A 14,619-nucleotide genomic window follows, 5' to 3' on the forward strand; every position below is an offset into this window, starting at 1 on the left:
TTGGTGATTTTTAGAGACCGATGTACACTTTGCGGCTTTTAGCTGCTACAGGAGTAAAGTAAATGATTTACGTTGTTTATTTTGCATGGAGCTAAACGGGGATGGAAGATGCGTTAAAGCACTTTCTGGACGTGGCAGCTCCGAGAGAACACACTGATACATATGTTGAGGTGAATGCGTACATCTTCCTTGGTTGTAAAGTAATTTGTTTGAGCAAAACATTGTATATTTTATTAAAAGGAATATGGCTATTTTGACCAGTTGGTTTCCATCAAAACGACATAATTCTCGGCAAGCTCTAGAGAGGGGCCAACAAATAAATGGGCATAACATCTAAACTGATGTGTCTCTCTTATCTGAGCTGTTTTGAGGTACAATACTACTATGTGTGACAAAATGAAATTTTCAGAATCTTCATTCAAAGTACTCTATGTCTGCCTCCTCTCACCTGCCACAAATCCAGATTCTAAACTTTTCAAGCAATTCTGTGCTGCGTTCCGGGCTTTGTTACAGCGCCTTGACTCTCCGTGTACATCTGTGTGAGCTCCTTCAGGACAGAGGGCTCCCTCAGACACTGCATGCTTTTATCCGATGCGATGTTTCGCTTCGGGTTTATAGTGTCTTACAAGGTGTGTTGCCCGTTTCAAATCGCTCCTAATATTTTCAGATACTGTAGACCTGCTGCACGGAGGTACACTGAGTTGCCTAAGATCACACGCATGTCTACAGGTGCAGATTCAACTCGGGTGGGACTCCGTATTTCGCTGTGTAACCTGCACCTTCCACCCTTCCTTTGTTCTTTAGAAACACGCTTTTATGCTTTTTTCTTCTTCTGCAGAACGACTTCCAAGGGGGCGGAAAGGGACGCGGAAACTATTGCATGCGTCTTCTTGTTACAAACTTTGTTTCAGGACTAGAGCATAAAACAGGAAGCGTTGCCATGGAGACCCCGCCAGGGTTAGAGATGTTGGGTTCGATCACGGTTCTAACCGGCTCTCTTGCGGTAAAGCAGCCCGCAGCGTGTCTCTGCAGCCCGTGCTTGTCCCTGCCAGGCTCCCGCGGGGCCCTAGGCTGTGACCTCAGCATGAACTGTAGGCTCCAGTGTGCATTCAATTTATATCTGACGCACATGCGCTGAATCCTAGGCGGTGCTACTCTTCCTACATCATGATAGACTGGGGTCCCCTGGGCGGGCGGGCTCTGATCCATAAAGGGGCGAGGGTGGTGTGGGGGGCAGAGGGGCAGAGGGGAGAGTCAAGTGCTGAATGTGGGAGAAGGTGTAACATCTCTCTGTTTACACTTACAAACAAAGAGAACCCTGCCCCCTGGCTGTGCTTGCTCCCCTGCCCCCTGGCTGTGCTTGCGGGAGAGCGATTAAGCTATTGGCATTGTAAATGACATTGCCATTTATTTAACGATTAAGCTATTGGCAATGTAAATGACAATGCCATTTATTTATGATTTAAAAAAAAATAATGTCATGAGCAATGCCAATAGCTCTACCTTTAATAATGCCGAGACCATTGCATTGTAAATGCGTGTTCATCTATGGACCCAGGATGTCGAACAACATCCCTGTATCCATCAGGGCAACCCCAACGTGGCTCCAATTTAGCAAAGTGTTTAAGATTCGCCTCTCTAAAGAACACTAAATCACACAACATTAATCAGCCACAACTCAGCTTCCTCCCCTATTACTCGCCAACTTTAAGATTTCCATTGACAATGATCAGCACTCTGATGCCTTTTGGGTGTGTTCCACACTATAGAAATATCCTTTATATACATACATACGTACATCTATACATACATACATACAAACAACACACTCCTGTGCAGTGTGAAAACAAGCCCACCATCCAGTTGTAAGTTTTAAGGTTTTATTTGGCAAGACCTCTATTAAAACATGACGCGGTTTGACACCAATCCGGGTCTTAATCATATGAAAATCAGTAATGGCCCATTTAATTTATAAATCACAATTCATTGACAGTGAGGAAGGACTCCCTGTGGTATTCTCACTTGTTTATTTTCCGGGACCACAATGCCCATAATGCATCTGTTATATACATGTCCACTAGGTACTTCCAAGTCACTTATCAATGAAATATATCTCCCCCTGTTCATCACATAATTTACAAATAACATCAAGGTTCAGAGAAATCAATTCCATTTTGAGCAAAATTGCATGTTTGTGCGACGTGATGACAAGGGCCAATCCACAGTTAAAAACAATTGTCACATTTCTTACCAGGACATTGCTAGCATTTTAAAACCAATCCTCCAACAAGACGTGCTGAGGTGAGTACCCCAGCAAACTCTGGCAGACTTAAGTGTCTCGTGAAGTACAGGGCGGGCCTCCCTTTCCCCAGAGGCCCTTCCTCAAAATGCCTCATTCGCCAAACGATATACTGCTGGCGGGCGTCTATTTGTATAGATTCCAGAAGATTTTACGCTGTTAGAATGCCCAGCCCTGCGAGTCGGGGCTTCTTTAGCGGGCGTCACCACTTATATATCCATATGCCTTTCCTTCAACCAGTGTATGGCAGGAACAGCTATGGAAAAAATGCCTCTTCCTACATCCTCTCTATTGAATGAAATACATTAAAGAGAATAGATACAAGCACAGTCCATGAGTAATGAGTCCATCAAGTAATGACAGTGACCAAACCAAGGGTGCAGGCACCTAGGCCTGGTACTCTAAATAAACACAGCATTCAAATTTCAAATCAGCATATGAAGTCTTAGGGGAAGAGGAAAAGAAGAATGGACAGAAGAAAAGAGATCAAGATTTTGGGGGAGAAAAAGAGCCGGGCCCCAGTGATACTGAGGCTAGCAGAAAAGTGAAATCCCAAGAGATGAACATAAGAGAATAACAAGGCGAGAGACAGAACCTGGTGAGAGCCCGACCAATACTGTGAAACAAATAATCAGAGATTCATTGAAAGACATGATGCTGGATGAAGAAAATTGAAAAAGTGGAAGACCAGTAGACTATAGCATGTGGAGTATGTGGAAACATGTGTGGCGCTATTTATATGGAAGACTAAAGCTGATGTTGGTAGCAGTGAAAACTGAAGTAAGGAAATATAACCTATATTTTCTCATACAGAGTGTATACCAAAAACAATTACATCCATAAGTCTATAGGATCAGGGTATGATTATATACTTTAAAATTAGCCAGATTGCATTGTGAACATCAGCTAGACGTAAAGTTATGTATTGAATGTGGATATTTAGGAAATCATGAGCAATCTCAAGAAAGGTATAGCAGTGGGCCCAGACAGAGCATTCTGCCAGAAGCCCTCAAAATGGTTACTGAGTGAGCTCTTTTCATAATGATGAAATAGTTTAATATTATTTTGTCCAGCTGTACATTGCCGGACACTTGGTCACAAGCAATTATCAGTTAAGTATTACAACCAGATAAAGACCGAACAAACTTTGAAGGCTATGATCCCATATTGTTACTATATAATCATTACAAAGGAAAACATCCATTACAGTGCAGGCATTACATCGTAATTCCTTTACAACGCAAGTTGTTACAACAAAGCGTTGTTACGTCGCATGCCATTACAACGCAAGTTGTTACAACGACTTGCTGTAGGGGCAGAAGGTGTTTGATTTTTTATCCAACACCTTTCATTCTGTTGCACACACTGGAATTGGAATAGTAAATTATACTATTCCAAACTCCAGCGCCCCCGTACAAAAAGTCGTTGTAACGACTTGCGTTGTAACAGCATGCGATGACACAACGCGTCATTGTAATGACTTGTGTTGTAATGGCATGCATTGTAAACACATTTGTTGTAACGAGTGCTATTCATTACAAATGATATTCAGGAATAATAGCAGAGAGATAAAGTAAACACACAGGATCATTGATACACGACAATCAGAAGGGGTTCATTCACCTAGGAAGACAGTATGCATAGAAAGATTGTTCTTGTAGCTACAGAAGAGTCTAACTCCATTTCTTTGGCAATTGCTGCCACAAGGCATTTCAAGAAGGGCAAAAAGAATTTTCAGTGGGCAAACTGTAGATGCTTTGGGTTAAAAAAAAAAAAAGATTAAGTGCATGCAGATAGTACCCCATGAGAGTTGATGGACATCTGATGATTGGGTTACCTACTATAAGAGGCACATCTCAGAGATGGCTGCTATCCCCAAAACGTTTTCAAAATGCATTGAACTGCTAGCAAAGTAAATAAGTCTAAGGCCCCCATTTCTATTGCCTGGCTGGGAAGGTGACCACTATCGCAGCCTTTAAAATCCTATACTACGGGAATCTGAACATAAAAGGTGGAATAATTATCACCTATAACAGTTGTGCCCTTAAAAACGAGGCACAGCATGCAAAATCGGTATTTAGCAAATCAAATCCGCCATTGTTTGCCTTTTTAAAGAGCCTTTTGCCCTGATAAATTTTAGCATGTTTGAAAACTCAGAGGGTGTGATAATTATCACAACCCACAATTCCAATCGCACAGGTATCAGAATTTAACCCTGCACTTGTAATCAGGACCTCTATGTTTAAATTAGTCTATTTAGGTACATGGGGTATATGTGGACCTTTTCACTGGGAACCAAGCAAAAGCACCTCAGATTTGATTTAGAGGCTTCTATGGATCCAAATCACTAATGGTTTATAAATTCCTTGGTCTCTGTTAACATGAACAGAACATGAAGTTGTTGAACTCCAGGATACATATTCCTCTCATCGTCTTTAGGAGGGTTGACGTAATGAAAATGTCAATTTTTCCACATCTAAACTTTTAATCCCCCTCGACTTTACTAAGGAAACATTACAAAGATTCAGGATAAGATTAATAACTTCAGCTGGGCGTCAAAGGGGTGTAAGTTTCGTGGGAAAAGTTAGAAAGATCTTTAAGGAAAGGCAGGCTAAGATTTCTAGATTTACAAATACGTACTAGGGCCATTCATTTAAAGTATCAGGTAATGAATTCAGTAATCAAGTAGCAAAGAACTTTAACCACTGAGCAGTCATGTCAGATCCACATAGGGGTAAATGGTTTACTTTTAATTATACTAACAGCATTATTTTGAGAAAGTGAGAACTCTTCAGGCCGCAACAAGAATGTGATAGAACTTTAGGAGGGCATTTGAAGTCCCATGCTATTCGTATTTGCAGCCAATTTGGGACCCTCCTGGAAGTCAAGTCTGAACAGCGTGTTTGATCTGGTGCACTCTGCTGATGGGTGCCAGGCGTTTGCCTTGAGGTGTCTTGCTGGGTAAAGCAAGGAATGTAATGAAATATATAGCATTGATTGAATAATGTTGATCGACTTGGAATTGGTACGCAATTGTATACATCGCTTAGCAAAAATTATATGATAAAGTATGTAGCATTATCTTAATAAAAACGATTCACTTGTAGTGTGTCCAATAATGTATGTAGGTATTTTATATTGAAAAAGTGAATAGTGCTTTTGAAAGAATCAGAGGAGGGCGTTTCTGTTGTATCGCTATATATTAAGCAATAATTTTAACTTTTACATCACGATTTAAAACGCATGAATTGTGAACTTAAAAACAATACCTTTTTCAATTCTTTATGAAAAAATTGTTTCACATGTATTGTACAGAGCGAATGGTGGTACGCCCAGGAAATGTTTCTCTTTTCCAGTTATATGTTTTCACGTTATATGTCAGTGATTTGGTCAATCACGTGTAAGAATATAAACCCGTAAGAAAATGGTGTTCGTTTCGCGTGAACAAGGCCATTAACGCGGCTGAAACGCCTTGTGGCAGGTCTCAATGATTGAGTTAAAGCCTTCAAGGGTCAGCACCTGCTTATTATTGCCGCAATTTGTGTGTTTAAAATACAGAGAAGCCGTCTCCATTTACTTGCTGACACACCCCCATGATATTGAGCACAGCGGCTGTATGGCATATTTATATGAAGAGTGTTAATGGGCACATGGTTCTTCAATACAACAGAATATTCTTTGTTAAGTCTGTTGTACAGATTTGGGATCATCAGTGGTCCATAGAGGAGCTGAGATACTACTGAAAGATAATCGCCTTTGAGGCATAAGCATGCTCTACCAAGTACATATACGATTCACCTCTTAGTTTGGAGATACATTTTGTCAAAGGGGTTGCGTCTACAAGAGTTGATTCTTTACCTAGGATCTGGCAGTCTGGTTTCTTTATGGAACCATAATACTTTTTTACTGCTTCAAGGGTGGGCACTCCAAACCTTTTCCACCAAAAGCTCCTCCCTCATACCCCGGAGAGGGCTTTCTCCCCATTCCACCCACACCCATTGTTGGTTTCACCCTGAGAGACACCAAGCTCTGCACAGACTATACCTGAAAAGCGGTTCAGACTCGCTTACCTTATGTCCTGATGCTCCTGCAGGTCCGGCCACTCCATCCTTCCCCTGATGGAACCAAAGAAACATTATTTAGATTTGTTGAGAATGAGATTGATGAGTGTGTTTCATATCCACGAATTTGAGGGGCAGATAATCATTATTGACCCCACAGTAGATTACAAATAATTCACAAGTGAAAAGATCTGATCATTGAGCACATGACCCAGCTAGCATCCTTTTCCCCCGCCAAGTACATGCTGGAGAGAGTGTGTCCCCAGTTGATACATTTTAATTGTATTGGTTGAGTTAGCAATGAGAATAAATTGATTGGGGGAGCATACACACAGGCCCAGCGCTATGCTCAGGTCACATGGTGTTGAGAAGAGTGGAAAAAATCATTGCAGAACACAGGCATTTTGTAACTTACAGGATCACCTCGCTCTCCTTTTTCACCCGGGTCGCCAGCAGCGCACTATGGAAAAGAAAGAAATTGAAAGGGCTGACTTCTAACGCCATCATTAACCTCCTCCTCCTCCTCTAAAATGAGGTGGCAGCAGTGGACATCCTTATCTGAAATAGCCAGGCCCCCCAATGAAGATTAAAAACAGAGATCAAACAAAGACAGATCTAAGCCGATTTGAAGTCAGTGCATACTAGAAAGTACAATACAGAATCAACACACAACCTGATCTCAGCTCATCACACAGCCGGCTAATAAAGGACCGACACAGCCAGTGCTCTGTCCTCACTCCACACTGAAATGTGCAAAATTCAGCCAACGGAGAGACATGTCTGAGCTTCTACACTCGAGGGAAGCAACAGATGCTGGGAATCCCCACATGGGAGGGGCAGTAGGCCAGCCCTTGCCAGATGAAATGGACATCCACCCTGCATGGTGGCTCGACTAATGACGCCCCTCCCCTACTTGCAGGAGGGTAGATCCAGGTCCAACCCAGCCAGATCTCGCCTCAGTACCCACAGGAATGCACAATACAGAGCCACTCTAGAGACCTATCTGATTTTATACACACTGTACCACAGGGTTCTTAACCCTTGTGGTCCGCGAGACATACTGAGGGGCTCCACGTCTCTTTTATTAAATTAAATAGTATTAAAAATAATATATTAGACTCAATACCTTCTATACAAATAATAACACAAAATATTTGTGAAGTAAACAAAACATTTGAATATTTGAGGATTTGTTTGACGAATACTTCTTTTTGTAGTTTTGTGTATGTTTTGAGGATCAAATCATATAAAATGCTTAGGGCAGGTGTTATCAGCTTCCAATACTGAGTCAGTGGGCATCCTTGGACTCCAGAAATGTTGAGGGGGCGGGAATACAGAAGTCAAAGGGTTACAAACCAATGCATGCACTAGACTGCCCAATACTGAACCGACAGACAGGCAGATGTGAGCAGATCTGACCTTAGCACACACCGGAATGCACAATACAGAGTCAATGCAGACATATATCCGATTTTAAACATTCTGGACCGTACAATACAGAACCGACACACAGCCACATCACACACCTGGGTTAAAGCACAGAGCAATACACATTTTGATCTTAATCCAGAATGACCTACAACACACAACCAGATGTGAATTTGGCCCGCTATACACATTAAGCAATGTAGAATCAACACAGAGCTAGATCTGAGGTCATCACTTGATAGACAAGACAGGCCCAGCACACCACAATTCGTGAGCTCAGTACATACTGCAGTACAGGGTACAGAAAGAACATACACAACCGCGTCTGAGCTCAGCACCCAGTGTGCAATAAAATACAGAACCAACTCAGAGGGTCCGAGCTGAGATCTCAACCACACAAAACTAACAAAATAATCATACCTGAGGTCAGGACTCATACAGTGTACAATTCACACCTGAGCTCAGTACCTTCTGTACTGTACTGGTAAGAAGGAACACACAGGCATGTGGGCTTAGCTTGGTGCTTATTTGGAATTTGTGGATGCAATGCAGATGGGGCCCATCAGCAGTCATTTTTGTGGACCGAGATTTATCATGTACTCCTAAACCTTTGGCCCAGAGCCAGCGAGATAAAGGCACGGGAGGGGGGGGAGAAAAATAATTAAAACCCGTAATGAAGGATAAAAGCAGGGAGGAACCTGCAAGCGTGAGATACGGTGGCAGGGAGTGTCTGGTGGTGGATGAAAGAGGCATGATATGGAATTGAAACTAGACAGCCTTGGTGTTCAGTAGCACCTTCCGACGGCTTCCAACAAAACTGTGGGCCCCAGCACTTACTATTTTACAAATTAAGTTCTGATTTGGCTCCCACTTTAATTAACAAAATGGAACCAATCCTCAGCCGGGTCAGAACGCATAGCTAACTGAGCACTTAGCAGCCTGGGCCAACCGCACTGAATCTTCCTCAGTGAAAAACTCGCATCCAGGCTTGTTCAGTACTTAATTGAGCCAGTGATTGTAGGTGGACATTAAAACAGAGACACAGGGAGAAAGTTGGGATGGAAACGAACCTGCAAGAGTAAGATGAGGAGGCCGGAATGCCTGGTGGTGGAAAAAAGAGGCATGAGGTAGAATCAAGACCGCACAACCATGGCATTTGGCACTCTGTCGTTGGATACTGCTGGCCAAAAACATCTGAACAAAACTTCGGGCCGTACACTTCTTTTACAAACAAAGCGCTGCAGGTACCCATGCAAAGTGCACAGTTGACAGCAGGGCCGGACTGGCCATAGCGGGTAACAGGTGTTTACCGGGTGGGCCGGAAGGGTGGGAGCCGGTTTTCAAGTGGTGGGGGCCACAGTACAAAAAGCAGTGCTAAAGCGGACGAAGACCTGCTTCTCGCTAGCATGCCCCCCACCCACCCACCCAGGGTCGGTCCCACAGAATTGCCAGGGCTGGTTTGTGTTCCCAGTCGGGCCCTGGTTGACAGGTCCAGAGAGGCTTTGTTCAGTCTTGTTTGACAGTCCTTCAGACACACCCTACAACCATAGCCAACTGAGCATGCGTGCAAGACAGCAGTGGGTGTGGCTCACCTGAAGTGGCTCCTCTTCAGATATGCGGACACAGTCCAAGCCCTGGGAAAAAAATAAGAACGAAACGTTAAAACCATCTGAGTCATTTCACTACATGTTTGTCAGTGAGTCCAATTATTAAGCTTCCCACAGTGTGACTGCCTTATGGAGAGCACTAAACCTGGGGTACTCTGGTGCACTCATGTGACGTACTATCGTGAAATGTAAATACCAGCATTTGTTAAGCACACAGCTACCTCCAACTGAGGTATCCCGGCACTGGGGGCCGTCAGGAAGATTAAGCAAGCTATTGCCCAGAGTCACATGGTGCTGGCTAACCTGCTGCCGGAGCCGGTGATAGAACCCTGAACTCTGTAGTCCTGACGCAGGCACCCTGGCCGCTGCGCCACACCTATTCCACTGAAATCACTGACCTTAGATGGATGATAATGCTCCGACCACAAGCACCTACAGGTGCACCTGGGCCACTGCTTGGATTGAGCGGAGCCCGGGCACTCACAGAAGGGATGTCCGCTCTAACAGGTACAGGGGATCACAAGTACACAATTATGTTGTGAGGGACTTGCCACTGAATTTAGGGGCTGTAGTGTTTACAGAATTAGTGTTCTATGGCTGGCTTGGGGTGTACTCGTGCCTAGAAGTGCGCCGGGATACTGTGAGTGTGCACGGGAGAGCACAAGCTCACTCAGGCGTACTGACATGCCATAAACTGCGGAATCCTTGGAGATGCTGTGTTTGGACTGAGCGTGGGGCCCATATCCTCAAAGATGGAAATGGCGCTCCGAATTGTCTGAGGAGAGCACGTGTATGCCCAGATGAATTGCGGTACTGAGAGTTACCTGCCTGCCCAGCAGGGCCAGCACTAGGCATGGGCAGCATGGGCGGCTGCCCAGGGCCCAGCGCTCAGCCCATCAGCAGGGGCCCTCGCAAACGTGTTTCCCCATAGATCTTAGGCCTCGTGCCTGTGGTGAGCACTGCATGGCCCAGGGAAAGGCTGCCTCTCCCCTGGGCTTCGCAAGCATGTGCAATCATGTGTAGGAATAGGGAAAGAGGCCCCCCTCCCCTGTGCCTCACAGCACTTGGCAATGGCTGTTAACCCCCAGGGAGGGAGCCCCTTTCCTCCTGGGCCTTGCAGCCCCACTTGTCGCACGAGGCCCGTCTGCATTTGCCAGGTTTGACCTGTGACTGGGGATGCCGTCCACTTCCCACTCCAGTGCCAATTAGCACGCATTTTAGGGCCTGACAGTTTTAACGATTTACAAAGACAAGCAACTCTTACTCTTTCAGATGCTGATGAGCTGTGAAAGAGATGCTGATCAGTGGCAGAAAGGAAGGTGTTGTAGCACACAAGGGGGGCATGCCCCATGCAGGGTCAGGATCACCTTCTGTAATTTAGATGCAAATAGCTTTCAATGTGTAAATGAAACCCGTTTTCTTCTGCTCTTTTTATATAGCGCAAACTTGACCAAAAGGTATTGGAGTGCTTTACGTGAGCACCAGTTACGTTAAACATGGACATATTCCTTTTTTTAGGCACAGTGTGATTAAGTGATTTGTGAGAATCACAGGATGAGACACGGTCAAAACTCGAGCCTGATTCCTCAGTTCCAAAGTCGGCAGCTCTGAAGTAACGCCACATCTTCTCCCCACCTCTACCTCTCCGGGGAGTAATCTTTTAATGTCTATTTCTCACATGAAAGCCGTTTCAAAGTGCTGCCCTGCTGTCAAATCAGTGGACAGGGCACTGAGAGAAAATTATTTTCCCAGAATCAAACAGTTGGTTAAATCAGTAGAGCCAGGACTGCAATGCACTCCTACTTGGAGCAAAGCCTATATGTTTTCCACTGTACTGCATTTAGGAGACTATACCATGTGACCGGGAACCTCACTTCTCCAACCAAGGTAATATTCAGTCCAATTATTAAATCACACTCACTTGTAGTTTTTACACAGACTCAAAATACTCCCAATCTTCCCATAAAGGGAGCAGCAGAGCAATAAATTGAGAAAAGTGATTGCCCAAGAGCATGCAAATTGGGGCCGTGATTAAAAACTTCTCCTGCTGGTTCCACATTTAAAACTAGTCAACCAGGCCACAACTGGGGTGTCAGTGATTCTGAAGGCAAGAAAAAAGGGCTGCCCCTCCCAGGAAATTGTTACTTTGTTGTGGGCCCTGCCCAGCTTTAGAACACAGTGTTTATTTCTATCATAAAGCTGAGATTAGTTGTCAAATATCCAAGTCTAATATCCTAGTCAAGTGTAACCACCGGACCAGGTCATGTGGCAGAGGGTACTTACTGGACTTCGTGGTAGCTACTTATCACTGGTGTTTCAAACCTATAGACTATTTTATTCTATTAGGATTCCAGAGTTTATTTTCTAAACTCAAAATTTGCAACAGCGAGTTGTCAAGTCTCATTCCAAGAGATGGTAAAGGGATACAATCACAAGTATAGTATGAAAATAAATAAGCTTGATAAACTCAATCTCCAGCTGTGTTATCTTTTAACAGGGTCTGCTTTAAAGGGAGGGATTTAGAATTAAAAAAAATAAACACTATGTGACTCATAGTGCCCCTATTTTCCAATGCACATCGTCTGATGCCTCTACACGCGCAATATGCCTCCATACCTACAAAGTGTCTCCAAAAGAAAAAAACTAACCTGTGAAGTGAGAATGAAAAATTGATCACCTTACTTGGCCCTCACAATGATGGCTTGGGACTAAGATTGTGAGGCCCCGGGAAAGGGACTCTCCTCTTCTGGGCCTTGCAGAACCAAACCATAGATTGGATTTCAGGAGCCGTAGACCAAATCCCATCCCATTGCAGCACTAGACAATAGCTTAAAGGCCAAGAGGATGGAACCACCCTCCCCTTGGCCTAACAGCTCGGGCTCATGGTTGGGGGGGTCCACATCTTGAGGCCATGGTGTAGCACTGAAAGGCCTTGCAGAGGGCCCCTCTCCCTTGGGCCTCATAGCCATGGTTCAGTGCTGATAGGCCTAAGGGTCTATCCTAATCCTCTCAATGCTACACCATGGCTGATAGGCACAGGACAGGGGCGCGCATTGTGTGGGCCCCCACCCCTGGGTCCAATTACGTTTTTCTCACAGTGCTGGACCCTGGCCCTGTGCATGTGTCTCTAACAGAGGAATAGCAATCGGTAGTGCAGCAGGTGGCGTGGCACCAGGCTCAGGCATATTAAGAGCTCAATGTTCCCATATTATGCTTTACTGTACTGTGGACGAGGGTGAGAGATGCTTTCACTTTGCACCATGGCACCGCTGGTGTGCTACAGCCCTCTCTTTCATAGGCTTCACAGACATTTTACAGAGCTGTGAGGCCTGGGAGAGGCCCTCCCTCCCCTGTCATCACAGCCATGGTTGGACACTCACTAGAGGAGGCACCCTCCTATGAGATAAGCAGCACTGGAACATGGCTATGAGGCCCATGGGTCCTCTCTCAGGGGGTGTAGTTAACAATAGTGCAGCAGGTGCAGTGACACCAGGGCTCTTTCTTGCATCACAGTCCATGGCAACATTACTTTGTCACTGGTTCCTTCTCCCAAGCACCGCACAGCCATGATCCAGAACTGCTGTGCAGCTCACACAATGCCCACCCTCCCCTAGGCCTCACTGTCATCGTCCAATGCTGAGAGGCAGCACAGATTCATGAATTCCATGCTTAGGGCAAGAGGCAACATCTGAAGGGCATAGCTATCAATAGTGTAGAGAGTGCAATGGGGCCATGGTTTTGTGGGGTTATGTGTCCAATGCACCCAAATTATGGCTGTATTTTACTGCTCAGTCAGTGACCAGAGGGTAGTGGGGAGTCACAATTTGACTTGCTTGCACAACGGCTGGCCTGCTCTCCTACACCTTGCAGCCACGATCCTGTTCTGTGATGTCCAAATGTCACTCTCGCTTGGGCCTTATGTTTTTTACTATATGTGTTGTGGTTTACACTTAACATAATTCTGGCGAGTAAAGAGCCTACACACAAAAAAGATTGTCCTACATCTCTTAGCATGTGCGTGTAGGATACTGGTGAGAGGATTTATATTGAAACAAATTACGAAGCATTAACGTCATCCTAAGGTAGCACAATAATGGCACAGAAAGATAAGGGAGCCTTTTGAAATTTGCAATTATATCCTTGGTGTGAGAGGTTTTCTCTTGTGTCATTTTATATTTTGAATGATCCCACCCCTCATTACCTCACATTCTCTCCCTCCTTTATGCGGCAGAACTGGAAATTATATCATGCACTCATCTGGAAACAATCAGTTACCGAGGAGTAAATAATATACATCTTTGTGAGACCTGCGCCTAGCTTTTCCATCCAATGTGACAAATGTAATCCATTTAATACAGTTTTAAAATATGTGGACTTATTTCATTTGTATATTTATCTTTTTGTCCATGTTACTGATATCCATGCTTGGTCTCTTCAGGGATGCCAAATAAGATCAATAGTCCTACGATATCACTTTAAACGCTCCTCCACTAGGGCGGAGGAGCGTTGCCCCACTGCTTTCTCGCAGTGCGGGAAGCAGAAACACAAAATGCTAAAACTACCATTTTATGTTTCTGCTACTTGCACTGCGAGAAAGCAGAAGTGTTTGGTTGGGGGCGGGCGAGTCTGCTTTAGGGCAGGGGAGGAGTGCCTTGCCTACTGCTAAGGGCCCTGTCTGTTTGGTCGGCCCTCCGGGGCCGACCAAACCAATCATGCACACTCTGGCCTTTCTCCATGTAGGCACCATTGCACCCTACATGGAGAAAATGGCCTTCCCATAGGCGCCTGGCTGGTCGGCGTCCCAACCAATCACAATGCTGCCATTGAAGCATTGTGATTGGCATAGGGGAGGGAGGCTGCCTGCTTCCTGTTCCTGCCAGAGGCAGGAAAGAAGGAGAGCAGGTCAGGAGCAGAGATGACGCGAGACCTGGGAAGGTAAGTTTATTTTATTTTTATATTACCTACCCCTCCACACGCACCCCCGCAAGACATCCCACCCGTGAGTCATGCTGGCCGCGACTGGATTTTACATGCCAATTAGAGGGGCCCCAGAAGTTCTAGGACCGGCCCTGCTGCCCAGAGGTGTATTGTTGGTCTGTGATTGGACTGAAGCCTGCACACGTGCCCTCCAGGTGATGTCATTGTAGCAGCGGAAGTTCAATGGTTTACTATGGGCACCCCAACTAAATTGAGGGGTGCACAAGTGGCCGAAGCAGCATACTCT

General features: G+C 45.0%; 1 protein-coding gene across 5 annotated transcripts in view; it reads right to left on the minus strand.

Annotated features, from left to right (window-relative positions):
- COL16A1 (collagen type XVI alpha 1 chain) overlaps positions 1-14,619 on the minus strand; it is a 950,832-nt gene that overhangs the window by 420,389 nt on the left and 515,824 nt on the right. For all 5 annotated transcript variants that reach the window (XM_078680648.1, XM_078680645.1, XM_078680647.1 and 2 more), the window contains exons 13-15: positions 9,381-9,422; positions 6,776-6,820; positions 6,370-6,414 (exon numbers count right to left, since the gene is read on the minus strand). In XM_078680648.1, the coding sequence (XP_078536774.1) occupies positions 6,370-6,414; positions 6,776-6,820; positions 9,381-9,422 (132 nt within the window). The remainder of the gene's footprint in view (positions 1-6,369; positions 6,415-6,775; positions 6,821-9,380; positions 9,423-14,619) is intronic.

This window comes from Lissotriton helveticus, chromosome 3_1, assembly GCF_964261635.1.
Source record: "Lissotriton helveticus chromosome 3_1, aLisHel1.1, whole genome shotgun sequence".
Taxonomy (NCBI): Eukaryota; Metazoa; Chordata; class Amphibia; order Caudata; family Salamandridae; genus Lissotriton; species Lissotriton helveticus.